This window comes from Mustela nivalis, assembly GCF_964662115.1.
Source record: "Mustela nivalis genome assembly, chromosome: 10".
Taxonomy (NCBI): Eukaryota; Metazoa; Chordata; class Mammalia; order Carnivora; family Mustelidae; genus Mustela; species Mustela nivalis.
Genome location: NC_139029.1, coordinates 40,399,503 through 40,426,714, shown reverse-complemented (window position 1 = coordinate 40,426,714; position 27,212 = coordinate 40,399,503). Strand labels below are relative to the sequence as shown.

Below are 27,212 nucleotides of genomic sequence, written 5' to 3'. Positions count from 1 at the left end.
AAGAACTACCAGAAAGCAATACATGAACACATCCCCATATCACAGAGGCTTAGGACAAGTACACGTTCCCACCAGGCAGAGTGAAGACATCACATAATAGAGTATTGCATAGGAGTGGAGCTAAATTATGTATCAGTCCTTGGATAAAGTCTAATCTGAAGCCACTATGACAAAGCAAATAAATAAGCTTTGAAAGGAACAACTTGATCTGTGAGTAGCTCAACTATAAAAACAAAATCTAAAACTCTTTAAAGAAAAACAATAATATCCAGCAAAAATCAATATAAATTCCACAATGACTGGCATCTAGCCAAAAATTACCTGGCATACAAAGACTCATGAAAATATGATCTAAAACCAAGAGAAAAACTGTTACTAAAATGGACTCAGAAATGACAGGGATAATAGAACTAGCATACAAAGACTTAAAATAGCTACTATGAATGTTATAAATAGGACTCAGGATGAAAGGAAAACATAAACCTGAAGAGAGAAAATGAAGCTATACAAAGATTTAAATGTAACTTCTAGAAATAAAAAGTATTTATATATACATATACACACACACATATATATCTCTGAAATGAACAATATACCAGGTGAAATTAGCAGCAGATGAGATGTTGGAGGGAAAAAACCCCTTGTGAACTAAAACACAGAGCTAGAGGAAACATCCAAGCAAAAGCAGATAAAGAAAAAACAACAACAAATTTTGGGAGAAAAGCCAATAGATTACTTTGTGACCTATGAGATAATAGTAAGCAATCTCACATACTTATAACTGGAATCCCAGAAAGAGAGAGGAGAGAAGGTACCAAAAAAAAAAAAAAAAAAGTGTGTGCGTATATATGCGTGTGTGGGTGTGTATTTAAAGATACAAGGTAAAGATATAAAGGCCAAAATTTTTCCAAATTTGATGAAAATTATAAACCCCAAAATCGAACAGAAAAAATATCCATTTTAACTCAATAATCAGCAGAAATTTAAATTTTTTTAAGAAATGTAACTTTTGAAAGTAAAAGCAAGATTCTTTTTCATACAAACAAAACCTGAGTGAAAATTCATTGCTACCATACCTACACTAAAAGATATGTAAAGAGTAGTATAAATAAAAGACACATTTCTCATTTTTAATTCTATTTGATGGAAGATTGATGAGGACACATACTTCTGGACAAAATGAAGTAAAAAGGTGTCAGAGTTACTCTCCTATCTGAAATAACTGAAACTGTTTAAGGGCAGGAAATGATAAAAAAAAAAAATTTTTTTTTTAAAGGTTTTATTTATTTATTTGACAGACAGAGAGAGATCACAAGTAGTCAGAGAAGCACGCAGAGAGAGAGGGGGAAGCAGGCTCCCTGCTGAGCAGAGAACCCCATGTGGGGTTCGATCCCAGGCCGCTGAGATCATGACTTGAGCTGAAGGCAGAGGCTTAACCTACTGAGATACCCAGGCACCCAAAGAAAGTCATTTTATAATGAGAAGGGGTCTAATGGAAGGCATAACAATTTTAACAGCTTATGAACCTAATAACAGAGCTCCAAAATACATGAAGCAAAAATTGATATAACTGTGAGAAGAAATAGATAAATCAACAATTATAGTTGAAGATTTCAAAACTCCTATCAGTAAATTGCTGGAACAAGCAGTCAGAAAATCAGTAAGAATACTTGAACAATAACAACCAATTAGACTGACTGACATTTATAGGACATTATACCAAGAACAGCAAAATACATATTCTTCTCAAGTGCACATGAAACATTTACCAAAATAGAACATATTGTGGGCCATACACAGGTCTCAATAAATTCCAAAGGACTTAAATCAAGGTATGTCCTCTGCCCACAAAAAAATTGCTAGAAAAGCATTTTAAAGCTCTACAAGCTTTCTAAGTATTTAAAATAAGTTCTACTTTTCTTGTTATGGTGATGTGAACCAACTTCTGTATCTAATAATCCTATGAACCTTGAACAGAACAATCAAAAACTATGATCTGCTTAATACTTCCCTATTTCTGGGCTTTTGGGTCCTTTTACATTTTCTACTTCATAAAAAACTAAAACTATAGTGAACAGATGGTCTTCTTTAAATGTCACCTTTCCCAATAATCCATATCTCATTTATTATCTCATACTCATGCATCTGTAAAACAAACACTAATCTATAACTTTTTTAACTCACTCATCTATGCCTCCTATTATCTAATTTCTTAAGAGCAGAGGTCTGCTCTAAAATAGCTTTCACCATATAGGCACTTCTCCTGTTGCAGTGATTAAACATAATAAACATTTGCTCCTTCAACATTGCCTCAAAATCTTAGGGGGCTCACTTTAATCTATATCTAATAAATTTAGGGAATGTCTAATTTGTTAAGCAGTCTTTTAAGTACTGATTATTAATTACCAAACATAGCATGTAAGGACACTTACAGGTTAGTGACATTTCAAAAAAGATTTATTTATTTATTTATATGGCGTGTGAGTGGGATTAGGGCCAGAAGGAAAGGGAGAGAGAGAATCCCAAGCAGACTCCTTGCCAAGTGTAGAGCCAGACACGGAGCTTGATCCCAAATCCCTGAGATCATGACCTGAGCCAAAATCAAGAATCTGATGCCTAACCACCTGAGGTACTCAGGTGCCCCAGTTAGTGATATTTTTTCACGAGACTTTTTTTCTGATTATAAAAGTAAAATTGCTCACAGTGAAGCGCTATACTAGACCAAACCATATATAATAAAGTATGTAACTTATATTTTTCCTTTTAATGTGGTGAAAATCCTTTTATTTTTAAATATTTTATTTATTTATTTGACAGAGAAAGACAGAGTGAGAAAGGGAACACAAGCAGGGAGAGTGGAGAGGGAGAAGCTCTTCCTGCTCAGCAGGAAGCCCTATGCAGGGCTCAACCTGAGCCCAAGGCAGACGTGTATCAACTGAACCACCTAGGTGCCCCTAATGTGGTGAAAATCTAGTATGTATATGTTTGTTTATAGCCTGCTTTTCTCATTTTATTATATTGTATATATTTTCTAATGTCATTAGGTGTTTACAAATAGAGAAAAATCCCCCCTCCTTTTTGAGATTTATTTATTTGAGAGAGAGAGTGTGCCAGGGCAGGATGGTAGAGAACACAAGGGGCAAAGGGAGAGGGAGAAAAGAAACCTAAGCAGACTCTGTGCTGAGCATGGAAATCCACGTGAGGTTCAATCTTGCAACCCTGAGATCATAACCTGAGTGGAAACCAAGAAATCAAGAGTCAGTCACTTAACCAGTCGTGCCACCCACACACCCTGAGAAGCATTTTTCAACGTACTACCTCAGAAGGAATATAACTGATTACAGCTTGGAATTTAGCAGGAAATGTTTATATGTTTTTATCTTACCAAAAGTCCTAGGACTTTCTGTTGAATGGATGACTCAGTTGGGAAAGACTGTAAAAAGAAAAAGAAACCTATAACTACCTAAATAACCAAATATAATAAATGAATACTTAAAATCAATCAATGTCAAAACTATAGGCTAAATTCCCATTCTAACCTCTAGAACCCGCATGAAGAGTTCTAACCCTTGGTTTTCAATAAAATGTCTGCAAGTGGTTGGAGATTCATCTGTGAGGTTCCAAAGTGCACTCAAAGTAAACTTCAAAGTAGTGTCCACTGAATTTTGATTGGTTTTTTGCTTCACTATTTGAAGAAGTTGCTGAAAGAAATAGAATGAATTTCTCATCACAAACTGTTATTGTAATTAGTCGTGGTAATCACAAGTCATAAAGATTGGTCTCATGGCTTAAAACATTTCCTATAAAAGTTTTTAAAAGTACAACAAACATCTTCTTTGGTCAGGCTTTTTCCTTCAACAAAAAAAAGTATAGGATCTTCAAAAATACTTTATTATTCTGATGATACCTATAATCAAGTACCCTGTAAATAAAATAAAAAGCAAACCATTTAGAGCTGAGGAAAACTATCTTACCCAATTAGTCACAACATATATTCATTTAGATCCTGGACAAAAAAAGTAGAGGTGGAGAAAGGGAAAGGAATCTACATTTATTAAGTATCAGCAAATTATATCCTATATTATAGTACTGTTACATTCATTTTTCAACAGAGGAAATGTAGACTGAGAAATATTAAGTAATTTGATCATAGTCAACTTAGTAAGAGAAAATTAGAATTGGAAGACCTAATTCTATCGAATTCCAAGTCTTCCTGAAGGAAAAAAAAAGAACAAACAAATTACATACAATTGTAAGAGAATCAAAGTCTATATTGGAATTGAATAAGATAATAGCTTTGAAATTCCATTTGTAAATTATTTCTGTCATAGCCATAACCCAAGAAATTTAAGTCTGAAAGATAAATATTTTGAAACCTAGATAAGGCATCCATAATTCCATTTTTTGATTATAGTTTTGGGGGTAAAGTTACACGCAGATCAGGAAAAAATTTTTTTAGAAATAAAAACACCTCAGGGGAATTAATAATCATTAAGTGGCTAAGAACGTGGCACTAGAATCTGCATCTGTGTAACCTTGTTTGGCAATTTATTCCTTTGTTTCCTCATCTGTAAACTGTGGGTGATAATCAAGAGATTAAATAAAGGCTAGTGATAATCACTACTACCACTACTACTGCTATTAATTCCTGCTAAACTAAGTTTCATTTTCCCCTAAAGCATATAAGTGAATTACTTCCTTAAAATCTTTGAATATATCTCCACCCAAAACTACTGAAACACATGTATAACAATGAAAAGCCATATTTAAAACTAAAGTGTCATCCCTGAAAATAGTAAAAAATAAATAAAATCAGCATCCCTTCTTATCTAACATGTATTTATTTTGTGCAAAGCACTTAGCATATATTACTTCAAATAAATTTTTTTTTTTTTCAAAGTAAGCTCCATGCCCAATGTGGGGCTTGAACTCACGACCTGAGATCAAGCGTTGCATGCTCTACCAACTGAGCCAGCCAGGTGCCTCCCCTTCAATTAATCTTATTTTCCTTTTCATTTAATCTTCATAGTAACTGTACAAAGTAGCTCATAACCTCTAAGTAAATTTATGTGATGGCCCAAGCTAGTTAAGTGCCAGAACTGGGAATAAACCCAGATGTGTCAGTTCCAGAATTCCTACTCTATTATACCATCACAGCTTTCTCCTTTCTTTATATTACTCTTTTCATTCCTATTGCTATTATTATATGTATTAGACTGTATTACAACCACATCTACATAGCTATTTTCTCTAGTACTTCTTATGGACAGAAATTATAGGTATAATTCAGTGTGAATCCCTAACATCTAGCAAGGAGCTAGCTACATATATTTATCAAAGGAATGACTTTCTCATTACATACATAATACGTAAATCACAGAAAAAGGGAGTCTTTTGGGGTACCTGGCTGGCTCAGTCGGTGGAAAGTGCGACTTTTGATCTCAGGGTTGTGGGTTGTGGGTTCGAGCCCCATGCTGGGTGTAGAGATTACTTAAAAATAAAATCTTAAAAAGAAAAAAAAAGGAGAGTCTTTCATTGGACTTTTCCATCTACCATTATTGTTTAAACACCTCAAGCCAGGATTGTAGCAAGAAAAGGAAAAAGAGTAGACTTTTCCTCCAGTCCTCCCTAGGACACTGTTTATATTTACTCTCTTTAAAGATTTTTAACATTTTGCTGTTCATTTTATCATCTCCGTAACTGAGAAATCAAAATCATTTGTCTGTTATTTAAATTATCTTTTCCCCCAAAGCATCTAGCACAATTTCATGCCTACAACAGTCTCTACATTTTCTTCATAAATAACAAAATAACAGAATTTTAGGTCTAGATACGATCTTAAGGTTTACTTAGGCTCCAATGATTCACAAAATTTGTCTAAGTTCACAAACTGAGTTTACAGTTAGATCCTAGGTCATCTGACTCCTAGTTCAGGGCTCTTTCCATTTCTGTTGAGGAATAAAGCTGCTTCTATAAAAATAAATGAATACATCCAGGTAGAAGTAACAAAAATAATGTTTTGAAATACACAACACTGCCTGAAAATGAAGACTATCTAGTGGTCTGCACAGAGGAGATAATAGACTTACCCTGACAATGAAGAGCTCAGCACCAAGCTGCGCAGTTTGTTCTGTTGAAAGCTGCAAACAAGCAGAAGACAAAGTAATTAAGTCCCAAAACTCACTAATGTGAGTTTAATATCACTCACGGCAACAGGCTCCAAAGGTCAGACTAAAATCTCTGATCAACATGGAATTCTGCAATACTGAATGTAGCCTGAAAAAACAGGCTGGCAAAGAGGCTTACTAACTTTTCTGGCACATAGGTTTTGGAGAAAATAGTAACTGCAACGGGAGACAGCTTCCTACAGAAAACTGTTCAATTATGGGAGTTCAGATACCTTGGCAGCCAGGATGGAAATGATAGCAACAGCCATTCTTTGCATGTTTTGATCCTCATGGTTGCACAGCCACTGCATGACAAGCTTGGCTGCTTCAAACCTGAAAACACACAAAGGGTTTTCCATGAATGAATCTTGGAGATGGAGGCAGTTTCAGAGTTCTAGCTGGGAAATGATGCTACAATTTAGGTAGGTGAGAAAGAATGGGAAAATTCCTCTTAACTGATAACAGAATAATTATACTTGAGTGTTTTGGAAATGGTGCCTAGCTGTTAGTTCTTTTTTTTTTTTTTTTTTTTTTAATTTTTTTTCTAGCTGTTAATTCTAACAACACTTTGTAAAGAAACAAGAGTTTGGGAAATATGACCAAAACCATCTGATATTTATCTTCTAGAATTATAACATATATCTAACCTATAGTAATTTCTACACTGTACTATTTTCTGGGTCCTTACAGCATCTAGCACAACAGAAATATTCATTTATTCATTCACAAGCATTTACTGAGCCCCTGGTTTGTGCCAGATACTGTTCCTGGTGCTGGAGACAGAGTAGTAAACAAAATAGAAAAATATTTCTACTCTCATAGAGCTTACACTGTAGTGTGGAAGATAGATGATAAATAGGTAAGTAAAATATGTGACATGTGCTGTAGAGGAAAAAAAATTAAGCAGGTAAAGAGAGGATATGAAATGTTGAATTTAGGTAAGGCTATTAGGAAAGGCCTCACTGAAAACTTTTGAGGAAGTAAGAAAGCTGGCTGTGTGGTTATCTAGGGGAAAAGCATCCTAGGCAGAGGGAAGGAGACACGACGACCTTGCATTGGGAATATGCCTGGAGGTTTTGAGAAATACCATGAAAGCCAGTGAGAGCTAGAGCAGTGAGAACAAGAGTAGTACTGAGACAAGAGGTCAGGGGTAACAGGAGTGCCATATCATAAAGTCTTTGTAAAGAATTAGCTTTTACTCCAGAGTGAGACAGGAAGCCACAGAAAGATTCTAAGGAGAGATATGACATGAACTGACTTATGTTTTTAATAGGATTATTCTATTAGCTGACTTTAAAATAAACTTCAACAGGCAAATAAAGAAGCAAAAAGAGCAGTTCAGAGGCTACCATAATAATTTTGGAGATAAATCACTTTTAGTCTAGTCCAAGAGATAGAAATGAAAGTGATGAGAAATGGCTGAATTCATGATATATTTGGAAAATAGCTGGATTTGTCAAAGGACTTGAATGTGGGGTGTGACATAAGGAGAGAAATCAGGATGACACTAAGGAATATACCTATAATTTCTCCTTTCAAGACCTGGCTCAAATGTCACTTGTGCTGAGAAGTTTTCCTTGACACGTTTATCACTGCTTTATCACTGCTCCTTAACATCTGTTTGTAATTCTATCAGAGTTGTAACAAACAACCATTTGTTTATAACTCTGTCAGAGTGATTATCTGCAGCTTCACATGAATCCTCCATTGGCCCATTATTATTAGTTCCTTGAGGTAAAGGACTGTAAACTATTCAGCCCTTTATACCAAGAACCCAATACAGAGCTTCACACATGGATGTTTAATACATGTTGTCTGAATTATATAGATAAAATTACTCCTCTGCGAATTCCTTCAAATTTACTATTACCTCCTTTCTATTCCCAAGGCCATCTTGGATTCTTTTACAGTAGATTTCTAATGGGCCATTATGCCTCCACTGTTTTCCCTTCAATTTGTGCCTTAATATTGGTAATACATAAATCTGTCAGAGAACTTAGGTATGATGTAATTCCTGTACTCACAATATTTCTGGACTCTAACAATGGGCCCGAACTTTCAAATCTTTTTTCCTGCCTACCCAATGCTTATTGCAAAATGGACTGCTCATTAGTCCCCCAACATGCCCAGAATTATGATTAAGATAGCCTTATAGTTAAGAGCACAGATTCTGATGCTTCTTGTATTTTGGAGTTTAAATTCTAGTTCTACCTAATGTTACTGATAATAATAAAATATATTATTTTATCACATGAAGCAATGCAGGAAAGTTGTTAAGAAAATCATACATTCTGGAGTCAGCCCGGTTTCAAATATTACTTCTACCACTTACTAACTTTGGGAACCTGGGGCAATTTCCTTAATCTTTCTGAACTTCAATTTTCTCATCTGTAAAATAATAAGATCTATTCAATAGGATTGTTGTGAGGATTAATTAATATTACACATAAAACTTAAGACTTAGTACAGAACTTAGCACACACCAAGCTTTTGATAAAGGTTATTTTTTCTAATATTATTACTAACTTCCTCTGTACCTGTATTTGTGCAGTTCCCATGACATAAAACAATCAATCCAACCTTCTCTCATCTTCAAAGCAATATAGCATGGATGTAAAAAGTAGAGGTTCTGGAGTCATTCTGGATTTAAATCTAAATTCTGCTACTTGCTATCTTATCACCTTGAGAAAATTACTAAACCTCTCTGTGGCTCTGTTTCTTCATCTATAAAATGAAAATTATAAGAATAACAATTTCACAGGACTTTTTTATGGGCTGAATAAGCATATGTAAAACACTCAGCACAGTGCTTGGCAACAGAAGTGATTTATACAGGTTAGTCATTATCTTTTTATCTCAAATGCCATCAATTATCTTTATTATCTCAAATGCCATCACTAACATGAAATCTTTAATGATCACCAATCAGATGAAATCTTTCCCTCCTCGTTGGGGGGCCCAATGCATTCTGTCATCTTCTTCTATGAAAAATTCTGTCTTCTGTCATACTCATTTTTCATTCATTCATCCATCAAACATCCACTTAAGCACTAGAGACAAAGAGATTAACCAATCACAGTCTCTGACCATAAAGAAGCTCAAATCTAGCAGTGTATTGGCTAGATCAGAGGTAAGTAAACGATAGCCTACATATAGTGATTTTATAGCCGTGGGTCCAGCTGGTTATTTTCGGAAGTTTTATTGGAACATAGTAAAACCATTTGTTTATGTATCATCTTCAACTGCTTTAGGAAGTACAATGGCAGAGTTAAGTAGCTGCAACAGAGACCCTATGGCTAATGAGCCCAAAATATTATTGGCTAGCCCTTTAAAAGAGGTTTCTCAACCCCAGGGTTAGTTGACAATTTTCTTTAAGAAAGTGATTATGTTTTTAAGAAAAAAAAAAAAGGAAAGTGACTATGTCTTTCCTACATATGACTTCATGTAATCAGTACAGATGCTCAGTATTTAAAAAATAAAAATTAGTAACCTAAATGAGATATATGTAGTTATAGGTTTGTCCAAACGATTTGAAATAGTAAATGGAACATCTCATTCCTCAGCTGTGCCAGTACTTTACACAAATAAATCACAGTAAAATTGCTGCTTGAGAAATATACTTCTCATTAAATCATAAGTATATTTTCTTTTTCAATACCATCTTTAAAAATTATATTTAAAATAGATGACAAAAAATCCTTTTTAGCTCTCAAATCACATCTTAGAAGACAAGGGAAAACACTTTTTAAGTTACTTGAATCCAGCTATATAACCTCCCTTAACCTCTATTTAAAAAGTTTCTTCTTTAATTCAGTATCAAATAATAATAAGATGTATGATACAGAGAAAAGATCATGACCTAAAACTAGAAGACTTGAGTCTTTCTAGCCTTGCAGTTACTAGACACAAAATCATGGGCAAGACACTGAGTCCACATGCCTCAGTTTCTTCAGCCTACAATATTGTATGAATATTCTAAAAGCCATAATATAAATTTTTAAGCAAAGGACTATGAAAACAGAGGCCAATCTGCTAACAGGAATGTCAAAGTACCAAATCAGAGAAAGTAGAGTTAGCATTTTATAGGATAATGCAGAATCCCATTCACTTATTAACTATACACGAAGGATATGCCAACTGGCAAGAAATGGCCCAAGACAGAGTTCTAAAATTCCGTTTTGGCCCATTTTAAGTTCTAGGGCTAACACTTGCCTGTTGAATGGAACATCTTGAAGGATCCGGTCACTGCAAAGTGAAAGGAGGCAATTCTTCTGTAACTAAAGAACCAAAGGGAGAAAGAAATTCCTGAATAAAATATTGCTTTGTTATTTTTTAACTAGGTGTAGCCTCTATAAAAAAAGGAAGATCACTGATGAAACACCAATGATTTCTTACAACTTTTGTTCTGCCTCCCTGCTTTTGAAAGACTGACTTCCAAAGAACCCATGTGAGTTTACTTGTGCATATTCTTTGTCTTTTCCATGAGACGAGGTAGGATAATAAATAGAATTAATATCAGCTAATCCCCCTTCCTTCTGGTGGACTTTGGGTGGATTCTGCTTTGTCCTCTAACTACCTGGCTTCCAGAAGCCATAAAAACCAAAGCCTAGGGGTGCCTGGGTGGCCCAGTTGGTTAAGTGGCCAGCTCTCGATTTCAGCTCAGGTCAAAATCTCAGGGTCCAGGGACTGAGCCCCACAATGGGCTTGTCAGTGGGGAGTCTGCTTGAGGATTCTCTCCTTCTCCCTCTGTTCCTACCCATGTTTGCACACATGTGTGCTCATTCTCTAAAATAAATAAATAAATCTGGAAAAAAACAAAAACCAAAAAACCAAAGCTTAAAGCTTATCCAATTTGGTAACTGCCCTCAATGAGGCTTTACTGGTCCAATCACCTATCTGGATTGCCATTTTTTTAAAGATTTTATTTATTTGAAAGAGAGAGAGAAAGCATAAGCAGGGGGAGGGACAGAGGGAGAAGAGGCTCTCGGCTGAGCAGGGAGCCCGATGCAGGGCTGATCCCTGGACTCCAGGATCATGACCTGAGCTGAAAGCAGATAGATGCTCAACTGACTGAGCCATCCCGGCACCCCTGGATTGACATTTTTACTTGATTTTTGGCTTATGAGTATTTTTTACTAAATTGCCAACTAGCTGTTACATTTTAAGAATGAAAAATATAATTTTTATATTTTCAGTTTTCATCCTGACAATAGGATAGGTTATACGCATACCATATGGCTCGAAGTAGAAAATCCATGTCTTACTCATTTCTGTATGCGAGTACTTGATAGTGCCTGGCCCAGAATAGATGTGTTCTGGCATATTTGCTGAAATTATCCAAAGTCAGGATTGAGGTGGAAGATGAGTTTTTTATGGTTTGCACTATTTCCCTCAATATTTGGATTTAAATACTTTCAGGCAGGGAATCTTCTCTTTAGTTTTCTACTTCTCTGCTTTCCTATACTCAGTCATACCATAAATTTATTACTTTGCAGGCTGCAAAGACATTTGAATTTCCAGATCTGGTCTACTAAATTGAACTCTATGGAGGTAGGAGATGGGTGGGGAACACTAAAAGGACTATTTGAATAGGAATATCCACACGCTTACCTGCTGGTGATTGGGAAAATGTTCCATGGCTTTGAGCAGCAAATGAGTCACATCAGCCAGGAGTCGAACAGGCATTCCTGCAGCAAGATCCTGCTTAGTTAAGTTAAACACACAGGCGCTTGCTGCAAGTTGTACTGGCAAATTCATAGGGTGGTTTCTCATCCCAGTAACCACAAGCTAGAAAAAAAATTAGTTCTCTTTATTCACGCTATTAATATAAGCCCTCTTAACATAGCAACATTACTTTGTTGATCTCTAACAATTTCTAAGCAGGCTTAAATTATCTTTTTTATCCTCATGTGCAAAGAGCCTAGGGCATAGCAATCACTTATCAACACATAGTTCTCACCTACCTGGTCCAGGAAGGTATCAAGTTGTTCATGTCCAGGAATTTTTCCGTAGGGCTAATGAATCTTTTCTATTCACGTAACTCATCCAGACCTAGTACAGTGCCTCTTATATTCTAAGCACTAAATAAATTCTTACTGAGTTTAGAGTAAACCAGAGGCAAACTTTTCACTTTCAAATTCTGACATTCAGTTTCTTACGAACACTGCTAAAGTCATAGTACAATAAAATCCATTTGCTTCCCTCTGGCCTACGTAACTATTTCTCATCTTTTCCTCTCTCCTCAATCCCCAACAAATCCTCCCAATCCTCACTATCAGCTAAAGAACCTTGCTTCCAATTATACGGAAAAAAAGGAAACATTCAGAAAAGAATTTCAGATTCTCACTACCACGTGTATCCCCCTTGCCAGTACATAAACATGAACATGCTGTTTTCCTATTACCATAAATGATCTTTTTGGGTTCTTCTCTGAAGGTAATCCCTCCACTTACATGTTACATCTTTTGCTTTTTGTCTACTCAAGGACATTGCTTCAGCTGTTCTTCTATTTCCTATATCAAGTTTTTATTCTGTACTGGATCATTCATATCAGCATATAAAAAGCTGGGTTTTTTCTCCCATCTTAAAAAAGAAAAAAAAAAAAAAAAAAAGTTCCTGGGGCGCCCAAGTGGCTCAGTGGGTTAAAGCCTCTGCTCTCAGCTCAGGTCATGATCCCGGAATCCTGGGATCGAGCCCCACATCGGGCTCTCTGCTTGGCAGGAAGCCTGCTTCCTCCTCTCTCCTCTGCCTGCCTCTCCACCTACTTGTGATCTCTGTCTGTCAAAAATAAATAAATAAATAAATCAAAATTAAAAAAATAGTTCCTCAGCCAACTACCATCTTTTTCCTTTGCTCTCCTTTAGAACTGAATCCCTTAAAAGAATTTTCTATATTCATTTCTCTCTGTACCATTCTCTGAATGAATGAATGAATGAATGAGTAAATATTTCAGATCAGGACTAGAGGTTCTTTGCTGCTCAGGTTCACAGTAACCAAAACCAAAACAGGTAATTCATATACCAAGTGCCAATATCCTCTGGTATATATGGAGGGGTGGCTGTGTTGGGGGTAACATCTCAGGGACTGTAATGTTACTGGTTCCTATCCAAGCGCACCCTATTCTGAAAATTTAAGATAATGGGGTGGTTAGGTCATTTCTCTCTGCTACTAACTTACTGTTACTTAACCTCATAGATCTGTAGTTACACAATCTGTAAGACTGTTGTACCCACTAAATGAGGCAAATATAATACAGTCCTACACTCACTGATTTCAAATATGTATTAGGATTACCTTGGGGAATTATTAAAATGCAGATTCTTTTTTTTTTAAGATTTTATTTATTTATTTGACAGAGAGAGATCACAAGTAGGCAGAGAGGCAAGCAGAGAGAGAAAGAGAGGAGGAAGCAGGCTCCCTGCTGAGCTGAGAGCCCGACGTGGGACTCGATCCCAGGACCCTGAGATCATGACCCGAGCCGAAGGCAGCGGCTTAACCCACTGAGCCACCCAGGCGCCCCTAAAATGCAGATTCTTGTACCTCATCCAGCCCTATTGAATCTAAATTTCCTAGAGTGGGCTTCACAAATATGCTTTTAAAAATAATATTCCAGACTTCTGGTGGACAAAGGACACAATCTGATAAACATGGCCCTAAACAATCAACAAAAATTAAGAATCTTCCTTTCTTGCTCTTCAAAAGCTGTCTTGATTAAAAGATTTTAATTGGGAAATATCATGAATTAATTATGAAAGTACAGGTGCTTAAAAGTGCATGGGAAGGTGCCTTATGGAATACCAATATTATATATCTTTAAAAAGTCTATATGGAAGCAATACAATGCAGTGTTGTGATTCCAGTCATATACTTTCATTTTCTACTGCAGATGGTGAAAAAAATATCACAGTGGTCACTGGTTTTAGGTAGTTAAATATGAAGTAGAAGGTATTTAACTTCAATAACACTATGCAACTATCTTCTCTCTCATTTATGGCTAACAACTGAAATCATATATCATCAAACCCATTACAAAAAAAAAAAAAATCAAAGACTAAATGCAAATTTTCACCGATTTTCTTCACAAAGCCATCATCTGTATCCAGGAAGATAATTTCAAAGTTTTCATATCCAGTTTCTTATTCTTACCTTTAAAATTTCTGGCTTTGTTTTTTCCATCACATGAGTCAGGCTAAAAAGGTGAAATAGAGCTTCCCGGACAAAGAATGCCCGTTCGCTGTACCGCTTCAATGCTTCTGCAATCTGAGTTTCATTGGCTTCTCCAGACACCTTTGAACATAGCCATAAGATTAGCTTTTAGGATTTCTTCAACCCTCTAACTTTCTCTAGCCAAACATCATTTGTATAGATGGAATCTGGTATAGCCATGTAAGTCTTGAAACAAATGCGAATGATTACTTTCCAACCCACTCAGAAGAGTCATCTTATGAAGGTGTACATATGCTAAAGAGATATACGTTAGATAGGCTTAGACCCTATGATAAGCCTATGGGTAACATTCTCTATGCTGCACCTAAAGTAAATCTTAAGTAAATCTGTCTCTTAAGATAATTCCTTAATTTCCCTTAACTCATGTTAAAGCTACACTGGTCTTTTTCCCCTGATCCTTCAATCACCCAAGCTCTTTCCCAGCAAAAGGCCATTATATATATAACTTGCTTATTGAAATCTTTCTTTCTTTGACTAATTTCTACTCATCTTTCCCTATTCAAGTTAAATGACACTTCTTTAGAGAGCCCTTCCCTGACCCATCAATCTAAATCAGGTCCCCATGAAACATCTCCTTCATAACCATTACCATAATCCCTCCATTCAACTGACCCATTCACCACTATATCCCAATAATTAGCATTATGTATGGTTCAGAATAAGTGCTCAATAAGTATTCATCAAATAACTGTGTTAATTATTTCCCCCAGATTTATCTAGCTCTCATTCAGCTCCAAGAGATTCTGTTCAAGGGCACCTGGTTGGCTCAGTTAATAGAGCATGAGCCTCGGGGCACCTGGGTCACTCAGTGGGTTAAAGCCTCTGTCTTCAGCTCAGGTAATGATCCCAGGGTCCTGGGTTGAGCCCCACATTGAGCCCCGCATTGGGCTCTCTGCTCAGTGGGAAGTCTGCTTCTCCCATCTCTTTCTCTGCCTGCCTCTCAGCCCACTTGTGATCTCTGTCAAATAAATAAATAAAATCTTTTAAAAAAGAAAAAAAAATAGAGCACAAGACTCTTGAGGTTGTGAGTTTAAGCCCCATATTGGGTGTAGTATTTAATTTTTTTTGAAGATTTTATTTATTTATTTGAGAGAGAGAGAAAGAGAGTGTGTGCTCCTACATGAGCACAAGTTGGGAGGGGAGGGGCAGAGGGAGATGGAGAAGGAGACTTCCCTTTGAGCTAGAAGACTGATGTGAGGCTGGATCCTAGGACACTGGGTTATGACCTGAGCCAAAGGCAGCCGCTTAACCACCAAATGATCCACCCAGGCACCGCTGGGTGTAGTGCTTACTTAAAAATAAATAAATAAATAAATAGATATAGATTCTGTTCAAAATTAGGTCTAAGGAATGCCCCATTTATATAGATTCATACATATATCTTAAACTGTGGTTCACACAGTATTGAGTAACCGAATGTATATAATGGAAAGTGACTTTATATAAAAGTAATCCAACTGAAAAGTGAAAAATAAATGATGGTAATATCACCACTGATCCCCAATGAATTAATGGAACTAGTGTCAACAACCACTAACATCACAGGAAAAAACCAACCAAACAAACCCATATATTATATACTTCCTTACTGAAAGAGCACAATACCTAAGACTCCTGCCCAAGGGATCAAACTTGAGTCTGATTAAGCCTCCGAATCTAGCTACTAATTTGCAAAAAAATACAACAACACAGAAATAGGCACCATGAGTATATAATCAGGAATATCCAGGGGGCCCTGGCTGGCTCAGCTGGTAGAGCATGCCACTCTTGGTCTTGGGATTGTAAGTTCAAGCTCCACACTGGGTGTAGAGATGACTTTAATAATAATGATAATGAGGATGTTAATTAATATAATTATTATTATTAATTAAGAATATCCAGACTGAAACAAAGTCTACAAGTCCAAAAGGTTGGATCTTTTAATAGACAAATTGTAAGGAAAAGAAAGGAGGGGAGAAGGAATCTGTAAAATAAAGGTATTCAAAAGACATATAATTTGTTTTTTTAGTTCTTTTTTTTAAAGATTTTATTTATTTGTCAGGGTGGAGGTGGGGAGGGCGAGCCAGCGAGCACACACATAGGGAGAGCAGCAGGCAGAAGGAGAAGCAGGCTCCCTTCTGAGCAAGGAGCCCAATACAGAACCCAATCCCAGGACACTGGGATCATGACCTGAGCCAAAGGCAGACTCTTAACTGACTGAGCCACCCAGGTATCCCTCAAAGACATATAATTTTTAAAAATGAGCAAGATTAACTAAAAGCCTAGAGATAAACAGATCATAAAACTATTAAAAAATAAGGACATTATTATTATTATATTATTTTTTGAAGATTTTATTTATTTATTTGACAGAGAAAGACACAGCGAGAGAGGGAACAGAGCCGGGGCAGTGGGAAAGGGAGAAGAAGCAAGCTTTCCACTGAGCAGGGAGCCGGAGGTGGAACTCGATCCTAGGACCCTGGGATCATGACCCATGCCAAGTCAGATGCTCAATGACTGAGCCACCCAGGTGCCCCGACATTATTATTATTAAAGATAGAATAGAGGTTAATTTTATGGAGAAGGAGAGAGCTATGATCAAGATGGGGCACAGAGAAACTTCAGGGTAGCTGAAAGTTCTATTTATTAACCTGAGTAATGGCTTCAAGCGTGTTCACTTTATTTGCATTTCTTTTTTTTTTTTTTTTTTTTTTGCAGGAGCGGGTGTGGGGGAGACTAAGGGAGAGGGAGAAAGTCTTAAGCAGGCTCCACACCTGGACAGAGCCCAACATAGGACTCGATCTCCCAACCCTGAGATCATGACCTGAGCAGAAATCAAGTCAGATGTTTAACCAACTGAGCCACCAAGGTGCCCCCCTTATTTGCACTTTTTCTTCCTTCCTTCCTTCCTTCCTTCCTTCCTTCCTTCCTTCCTTCCTTCCTCCTTTTCTTTCTCTCTCTCTTCCTTCCTTCCTTTATGGGGAGAGAGAGAGTGTGTGTGTGCAAGAACAAGCAGCAGAGACAGAAGAAGAAGCAGACTCCCTGCTGAGCAGGGAGCCTGATGCAGGGCTCCATCCCAGGACCCTGAGACCATGACCCAAGCCAAAGGCAGATGCCCAAATGACTGAGTCACCCAGGCACCTCCGCACTTCTTAAGCTACACATTTGTTGTTTATGATCCTGGCATCTGTCTTATCTATAAGAAGGTTAAAAAAAAAACAAAAAACAAAAAAAACCCCAACCTGTCCTTCAGAGTTATAATCTCTTTAAATTGGAAGACTCAGACTACAGTACACATCGTGCCAAATGGACACAAGAGCACATATTAAGTAAACATTTGTAAAACCGTAGAAACAACAATGGAAGTTTCTTTTTTAAAAAAATAAATATGTATTTTTAACGAATCTGTGACCATTCTTGTGTTTTTCCTCACTCAAACAGCAAACCCACACCATTCCTGTAATAGCTGAAAGAGCTGAGTGGGGCAAAGGCACCTGGTAGTGCTAGCTGTACGACTGTCCAAGGACCAGTTCTGTCCATGTACTATGAAGACAACTCTATGCTCAGAGAAGCTAGCCCTGAAATGCTGTGCTCTCAAGCAGACACCCCACAACCTAGACTAGATGGCAGTCATTTTTATGTTCACACATCACACTAACTAGGTGCTGCCTGGTTGTCAGAAAAACAATAGTTGTCAGTTGGATTGTAAAGCTCCTTCTCTCCCTGAGGGCAGAACAATGGAAGTTTCTTTACAAATGCTTTTTAAACTATATGAAGTAGGGGCACCTGGGTGGCTTAGTCAGTTAAGGGTCTGACTTTTCATTTTGGCCAGGTCATGATCTCAGGGTCCTGAGATCGAGCCCCATGTGGGGCTCCTTGCTCAGGGCAGAGTCTGCTTGAGATTCCCCTTTCCTCCCCCTCTCCTCCCCCTCTCCTCCCCCTCTGCTCCTCCATCTGCTCTCACGCTCTCTAATAAAGGTAAATAAGCAAAATCTTAAAAAAAAAAAAAAAAGAACTGTGATATATACTACATGCATATTGGTCTTGATTATGTATTCATATATATAAGTGGTTATTGAATGATAAAAATTTTCCAGATGTTCAATTCTTTTTGAATTATCCTGAACTTTTTCTTAGATTTGTAAAGACACTGAAATACTACGTGAAATAAAAAAGGTTGTAAGAGGGAATATGTTTAACGATTTTATCAGTAAGACTTCATTTACCTGTACTTGGTTGATTCAATTGCTTTATAGCATCTATATGAAATACAGCCTCAAGTTATCTTTGAATGTAACTTTAAAGAACTTTTGTTACTGGAATGTTAAATATTTTAAACTAATTTCATTGCATGTATGTTTTATTCAGTGATCAATACTTATCTAGCCAGTGATAAACCCTCAAGTCAAGTAGTCTGACTCCTCAAACTATAAGCATCTTCAGTTCAACCAATTTCATATGCTAGATGCTAAAAAATCAAGTTATCTATATGTAACAATTTAAAACAGAGATGGGGCGCCTGGATGGCCCAATCAGTTAAGAATCCAGGTCATGGTTTTGGCTTAGGTCATGATCTCGGGGTCATGAGATCATGCCCTGTGTCAGGCTCCATGCTCAGGGTGGAGTCTGCTTAAGACTCTCTCTCCCAGGGGCCCCTGGGTGGTTCAGTGGGTAAAGCCTCTGCTTTGGCTCAGGTCATGATCCCAGAGTCCTGGGATCAAGCCCCCCATTGGGCTCTCTGCTTGGCAGGAAGCCTGCCTTGCCTCACCCCCCAACCCCCGTCTGCCTCTCTGCCTACTTGTGATTTCTGTCAAATAAATAAATAAAATCTTAAAAAAAAAAAAAAAGACTCTCTCTCCCGGGCTCCTGAGTGGCTCAGTCGTTAAGTGTCTACCTTTGGTTCAGATCATGATACCAGGGTCCTGGGATCAAGCCCAGCATTGTGCTCCCTGCTTGGCGGGAAGTCTGCTTCTCCCTCTCCCACTGCTTGTGTTTCCTCTCTTGCTGTCTTTTTCTCTATCAAATAAATAAATAAAATATTAAAAAAAAAAAAAAGAAAAGAAAAAAGACTCTGTCTCCCTCTCCTTCCGCCCCCCCCCCTTCTCTTTCTCTCAAATAAATAAAATCCGTAGAAAATTTAAAAAGATAAAATAGAGGGGCGCTTGGGTGGCTCACTCACTTAAGTGCCTGCCTTCAGTTCAGGTCATGATCTCAGAGTCCTGGGATTGAACCCTGCATTGGGCTCCCTGCTCTGTGGGGAGCCTGCTTCTCCCTCACCTTCTGCCTGTGCTCTGCCTGCTTGTGCTCTCTCTCTCTCTCTGTGTCAAATAAATAAATAAATAAATAAAATCTTTGAAAATGCCCATAACCACTAAATTAAGCCTTGTAAATATTTAATATACAGAGTAAAGCTAAAATTTATATTCTAAGGAAAACTTTTCTTACAGCACTCTATTAAAGCATCTGTCACACTGAATTAAACCTATTTTTAAATTTATCTGTCTCCTCTCCACTAAACTAGAATTCCTTGATTTCAAGGGCACGAATTCAGGTGTCTTTAAAAAGTACTTAGTAAATGTTCTTTGAAATGGATCAACTCTTCTTCCTTTGAACACTTTATATGGATCTTCACTGGGTATTGACTATTGCCGTTCAATATAGGAGTCTTAGTTCAAGGGAGAAGTACAGCATATAGATTTAAAGACCAAGAAATGGGGGCGCCTGGGTGGCTCAGTGGGTTAAGCTGCTGCTTTCGGCTCAGGTCATGATCTCAGGGTCCTGGGATCGAGTCCCGCATCGGGCTCTCTGCTCAGCAGGGAGCCTGCTTTCCTCTCGCTCTCTCTGCCTGCCTCTCCGTCTACTTGTGATTTCTCTCTGTCAAATAAATAAATAAAATCTTTAAAAAAATAAAATAAAATAAAGACCAAGAAATGGAACTCTCCAATATTTAGAGACCTGGGAGATGAGAAAGAACGAATAAAGGAAATTAACCACAGTAGTAAGAAAAGTTTGAAAAAAAGACAAGAGTGATACCTAGGAAGCTAAGTAAAAATGAGAACTAATATTGGGTTTAGCACATTTCTAGTGATTCTTAGGAACTAGGAACCACAGCTTACTATATAACACCAAAGTCCGGGAATGAAATGGCCAACAAATCCTAGATGTAGTAAAATGGATGGTTCAAAAAACTGATGGTGAGAGAAGAGCAAATTGGATGAGGAAACAATGACAGAAATTCTATAGTAAGAAAACCCTCTGTGTAGGGACTAGAAATTGAGGGGAAAGTAAAGAACTAAGATTCTCAAACAGAGACAATGAGATGTAGTGGAAAGGACACATGCTTTGGAATCAAAATAGTCCAAGATACAAAAGCAGACTCCAATATCAGCCAGCTGTCACCCTTAAAGACATTCCCTCTCACTAAGGACAATAATACCTCTCTTGCAGAGTCAAGAGATTAAACTAAGTAATACACATGAAAGCGCAAAAAACAAACTAGTTCTTATAACCACCCCTTCAGAGTACCATATAGTGCCTTATAAGGAATACTGGGGAGTCACAGGGTCTCTATTTCTTATATTCCTTAGTGTGGCCTAAAAAAACAAAGTAGTAATGCCAAAAAGTCAACCTCAACTAGTTTACTTTTTAAAGATTGATTGATTGTTTTGGACCAGGGGTGGGAGATGGGCAGGGCAGAGGGAGAGCAAAGAGAAACCCAAGCAGACTGCACTGACCACAGAGCCTGACACCGAGGTTGGAGTCACGGGGTTGATCTCACAACCCTGAGATTACAACCTGAACCCAAACCAAGAGTCAGATGCTTAACTGACTGTGCCACCCAGGTGCCCCCTCAACTAATTTAAAGCATCACAACACTAAGACAATCATTTCAGACAAGTTTTTCAACAACTTGGCTGAACTAGATTTTTAAAAAGGAGATGTGGCAATCTCAGCTCTCTTCCCTTAACATGACTTATTACCAGATCTCAAATCAGTGAATAATTTTAAAAAAAACATTAATTTTTCTATATAGGTGAACAAAGGGGAAAGTTCCAATGATCTCTTTTTGAGTCTGCATTTTGTTCTGAGTAATCTCTATACCTAACATGGGGCTTGACCTCATACCCCAAGATCGAGTCCCATGCTCCTCCAACTGAGCCAGTAAGGTGCCCCCCAACAATCTTTTTCTAAAAAGAATAAATAAGGGCGCCTGGGTGACTCAGTGGGTTAAAGCCTCTGCCTTCAGCTCAGGTCATGGTCCTGGGATCGAGCCCCGCATGGGTCTCTCTGCTCAGCAGGGAGCCTGCTTCAGCCTCTCTCTCTCTGCCTGCCTCTCTGCTTACTTGTGATCTCTGCCTGTCAAATGAATAAATAAAATCTTTAAAAACATACATTAAAATAAATAAATAAATAAATAAAATTACTTTAAAACAATGATTCTCAATATTGACTGAATACTGTAATCACCTAAGGAGCTTTAGAAAATACTGATTCCTGAGTCCTACCTCCCTGTGGCTCTGATTTAATTGTTCAAGCTCCACAAGTGATTTCTTTTAATTAAAATTTTTTTTCCAGGGGTGTCTGTCTGGCTCAGTTTGTACAGAATGTAATTTTTTTTTTTTTTTCGGTGGGGCAGGGAAAAAAAGAAGAGTAGGGGAAAGAGGGTTAGAGAGAGAATCCTGACCACACTCCACGCCCAGTGGAGAACCCCACATGAGGCTCGATCCTACAACCCTGAGATCATGACGTGAGCTGAAATCAAGAGTTGGAGGCTTAACCTACTGAGCCACCCAGGTGCCCTTAGAGCATGTGACTCTTGATTTAGGGGTGGTGAGTTTGAGCCCCAAGTTGGGTACAGAGATTACCTAAAATAAAATCTTTAAAGTAAGTAAGGAAATAAATCATTTCCCCCAGCTTTATCAAAGATATTACTGACATATATCATTGTGTAAGTTTAAGATATCCAACATGATGATATGATACATGTATATATTGGGAAATGATTACCATGATAAGGTTGATTAACATAAACATCATTTCACATAATTACATTCCAGGTGATTTTAACTGTAGTGCAGGGTAAGAATCACTACTTTAATGTTTATGTAGGAGGAAAATAGATAATGATACCAAATAAAGTAGGTGTTTCATATGGTCAAGATTTCAAAGTAATAACAGCTCCGTTTGTGAAATCAAACTTGTTTCACAGGCATTGTGAAATACAGATGTCCTACTAGCCTCAATTTCGTAAGTCAGGCTAATTCACTGGAGGGTTGTCTGTTGGTCTTAAGAAGAAACCAGCAAAAACTATACTGCTCTGGGATCATACCTATTACATCTTTGCCTTGAAAATATTATTTAGCTTAACATATCAGGGACACATTCCTTTCATCCTTTAGGATGCTCACCTCTTCTGGGAAATTCTCCCTCAACTCCCAGACCATGGGGGATTTCGTCCCCTTTTAATTTTTAGAATCCTTTACTATTAGACCAATTTGTTTGGCAGTTAAGTAACATTAGAATAGTAATTTACATTTTTATATTTCCTTCATCAAAAAACCCTGTGCTAAAAATCTGTCTTGCTCCATAACAAATTGTTAAGTCAGTTCCTCACACTTCTTATTGCCCTGCACCTGGCTTATGTGACCTTTCCAAGTCTGACCCTGGTGTCTGCTTACTTTTCCAGCCTCATCTCATTGCTCTGTGAATTTCTACTTTTGAGGTCTAGCCACAGTGGCCTTTCTTTCAGTTCCTTGGATGTATCATGCTCCATTCTACCACATATATTCTTTTTTTTTTTTTAAGATTTTATTTATTTATTTGACAGAGAGAAATCACAAGTAGATGGAGAGACAGGCAGAGAGAGAGAGAGAGGAGAAAGCAGGCTCCCTGCTGAGCAGAGAGCCCAATGCGGGACTCGATCACAGAACCCTGAGATCATGACCTGAGCCAAAGGCAGCGGCTTAACCCACTGAGCCACCCAGGCGCCCTACCACATATATTCTGCATTAATTCTTCTCATTGCCTGGAATGTTCTCTACCAAGCTATTCACCCTTAAGATCTCCACTCATTCATTAAGTCTTCAGAGAAGCCTTATATTAAAGTCAAGTCTCTCTGTTAAACATTTTCATATATAATACTGCATTATCTTCTAGATTTTAGCACAGTATAAAGCATATATAGAGCATGTATATATAATATACATAAATACATACATATTTAAATGTATATGTGTGTACATATATTTAAAGCACACATATTCTGTTGGCACATGGCATTTGATTACTTGATTCCCTCACTAAATTACAAGCTCCATGAGGGCAAAATCATGCCTTTTTGCCCTCACCATCAAATCCCCATGCCCCGTACGGTGACCAGTACACACAGGCACTTGGTAAAATATTGAATGAATAAAAAAGAATAATTCAAAATCATTTTCTACATCCTATTTTTTAAGGCCTAAATTTACAAATACCTAAGAACTGAGATGTTTATATTTACAACTAAACTTTCCTTCTCCTTTTTTGAGTCTGCCATGATTACTCAAAAAAGGTACCTTGCCTTTTGGGTCACAATATCCACTTTCAGGCCATCCCTGACTCTGCTCCAGGTAGGATCAAAGGATGCTTCTGCTTAAGTAGTGTAGGTAGTAGGGGGAAAAAATGGGGCTCTGGAATTAGAGATAAAAATCCAAATGTTGGTTCTTACTAACTGTAAATCATATAATTTCTGAGTCTATGGTTCTCATCTATAAAATGGGGCTAATACCTATCAATGTAAGGCATCTAGAGGATACAGTGTACATTAGGAAAATATTAGCTTAAACTTGCCACAATTCTATCCTTCAAGGTATGACTCAGCTACCATCTTTTCCATCAAGCCCCCAATTCTCCAGCTGGAAGAAATTTCTTCTACTCTTTTACAGCGATTACACTGATCTTTGACTTTATAGTTATTTATGACTGTATCATCACCAAGACTAAGTTCCTTAGAAGCAGATCCTATATCTTTTTTATCTCTGAATCCCAAGTACCAAGCAGATGAATTTAAATCATTAGGCATGAAAAACCTTAAGAAAAGCAAAATTACACCATTTCTATGGTAAAGATCTCCTTGGAGAACTTAACTTCCCAATGAATATCAATTCAAGAAGGAGTAGTGACTAATTAGAAATGGTATGTTACAGTGGTTCAAAATATCTAAATATTACCATCATAAGAACTATCACTTATCCAAGGCCTACTACACGACTAGCACTTTACATATATAATCACTAACCTTTGGAAGAATTTAGTTAGATAGAATATCTGTTTTGTAAATAAAGAAATGGAAACCCAAAAAGTTACATCATCTCTTGGTCTGGGTCATGAAGCAAGCAGGCTAGGATTTTAACTGGGACTCTCTGACTTGAAAGCAAGGCCTTTCCACTATACAATGCCATCTTTCACAGACATGTTCCATATATTGTTAGACATTCATCTTAATGGAACCTTATGCAGCTAAGACATTGGTCAGCCTGACAAAATAATACATTTTAAAAGTCTAACCTTTAAATGTCCTTCACCGGTGAGGAATTCAGAGTAACCTGCATCAGTGGCCAGCAAACCTACAAACTGCATGCTGGGCCGTTGTTGTATAAAGGCTTCAACAGCTTTATCTGTCACATGCTTTCTCCCAGAAACATCCAGGGAGACAAGGTTGGGTAGGATGTCTTTTTGTTCTAGTAGGCGAAGAGCTATGTCTGATGTAAACTGTTTATCATCTGAAATGTCAAGATGATTCAGATGTTTTAGTTCCCGCACAACATCCAGTATCTGGGTAGTTGTCATTTTTAAACACTTCAAGTGGTGCATGGTTAGAGACTTGAGTCGGTCTTTGCAGGCCAGCAAAGCTGTGATGTCTGTGATTGAGGTGTTAGAAATATCCAGGCTCTCTAATCTTGGCAATGAGGCAACTTCAGCGAGGTCTTCATTGTAAAAGAGAACATTGGTGATGCTTAACGCTCGAAGGCCAGAAAGCCGGCTGAAGCACCGCTCGTAAGGATCTTCGAGGGAAAGAGTTAACGAGTTCAGCACTAGGCACTGGAGATTTTGCTGGATCCATTTGTTACTGCCAAGCCCACTGATTATGTCTGTAATCGTGATGTCTGCATTCACACCTGTAGCATCAAGTTCCACTAACTTGTGATGGCAGAAGGCTTTCCGGAAAGCAACAGCAGAGATCTTGGCTTTGCGAATGCAAGCACGCTTTAAGCGCATCTGATTGCCCCTGAAAATACCTACAGTTCCATCATTCAGTAGACCTGGAAAAAAAAAAAGTTAACACCTCAATTTCAAAAAATAATTAAAGAATAGCTAAAATTTCCAGCATACTTACATTTCCAAAGCACATCCATGTAACAATATTTCATTTAATATACATAACAATTCCATGGGGTAAGAATATTATGATTACAACTTAGAGATGAATATACTAGGGTAAGAAAAGTGGCTTTCCAAGGTCACAGAGCTAGCAAGTGACTGTGATAGATCTTATAGATATTCACTAACATCTGGTTCATGCCTTCCCGGACATGTAGACAGCTACATTTCCCATCCTACCCTTGGAATTAGATGGGGCTATGTGCCTAGTTTTGACCAACGGCCTATAGGCTGAAGCACCTGAGAGCCAGTACACAATTTCCCATGCTATCTTTTCCCGCTATGACAAATGAGGAGTCTTCAAGTTCTAGACAGAATAGATTTCTGAAAGTGGAGCCTCCATCAGCTTGGATCCAAGAGTGACCATGGAGAACAACCCTCCACGGATTTGCAGCATTTATGTACCATGGGTGAGGTAAAACAAACTTTATGTTAAGCTACTGAATCTGGGGAATTAATTGTTACCAATTAATGTTACCATTACTAGTCTATGCTTCAATTTCACTATAATACATTATTATACACACAAACATACATACATAATATATATATGATCTTTGAATGAATAAAAAGGTGTAATATATGTGTATGTGTGTGTGTGTATATATATATATATACACACATATTTAGCACATGCATATCTGCAAATTATTCAGATCACTGGCTAGATCTGAAATCTTATTAAAAGGATCTAGAGGTTAGGGGCACCTGGGTGGCTCAGCCCTTAAGAGTCTGCCTTTGGCTCAGGTCATGATCCCGGGGTCCTGGGACAGAGCCCCGCGTCCAGCTTCTTGCTCAGCAGGAAGCCTGCTTCTCCCTCTCCCACTCCCCCTGCTTATATTTCCTCTCTCTCTGCCAAATAAATACAAAATAAAATCTTAAAAAAAAAAAAAAAAGAGGACCTAGGTTATAGTCAACTTTCTGTCAGATTAAATTCAAATAAAGTGGATACAGGAACCTCTTAAAGTCCCTTAGAGATCTACCTGACTAGCAACTAACAGTGCCAGAAGTATATGATGTCTTGGAACCACATCAATCTCAACCATATCACCTATCAATTAAACAACATTTCTTGTGAAAGTAACAGGCATGCCAATAAAAGATATCCTAAGAACAGTCCAGGGTGAGTGTATAGTTGGGACCAGGTAAATAAATAGCCTGGAGTCAAGGGAAGAACTCTAAGTGGCACTTCAGCAGACTCATACTAAACAGATTTATACAGCTTGGGCTAAAGATACAGCTAAGGGTCACCTCTGTATTAGAACTAAAGTATTTTTTAATTTTTTAATTATTTAAAAAACATTCTGTAGGCTTTCTTTTTTTTTAAGATTTTATTTATTTATTTGACAGAGAGAGAGATCACAAGTAGGCAGAGAGGCAGGCAGAGAGAGAAGAGGAAGCAGGCTCCCCGCTGAGCAG

General features: G+C 37.6%; 1 protein-coding gene across 1 annotated transcript in view; it reads right to left on the bottom strand.

The window, feature by feature from the left end:
• ZYG11B (zyg-11 family member B, cell cycle regulator) overlaps positions 1 to 27,212 on the bottom strand; it is a 102,866-nt gene that overhangs the window by 39,025 nt on the left and 36,629 nt on the right. The window contains exons 3-10 of the mRNA XM_082688436.1: positions 24,921 to 25,675; positions 14,313 to 14,453; positions 11,778 to 11,954; positions 10,380 to 10,444; positions 6,401 to 6,500; positions 6,090 to 6,140; positions 3,540 to 3,701; positions 3,386 to 3,433 (exon numbers count right to left, since the gene is read on the bottom strand). Of these exons, the coding sequence (XP_082544562.1) occupies positions 3,386 to 3,433; positions 3,540 to 3,701; positions 6,090 to 6,140; positions 6,401 to 6,500; positions 10,380 to 10,444; positions 11,778 to 11,954; positions 14,313 to 14,453; positions 24,921 to 25,675 (1,499 nt within the window). The remainder of the gene's footprint in view (positions 1 to 3,385; positions 3,434 to 3,539; positions 3,702 to 6,089; positions 6,141 to 6,400; positions 6,501 to 10,379; positions 10,445 to 11,777; positions 11,955 to 14,312; positions 14,454 to 24,920; positions 25,676 to 27,212) is intronic.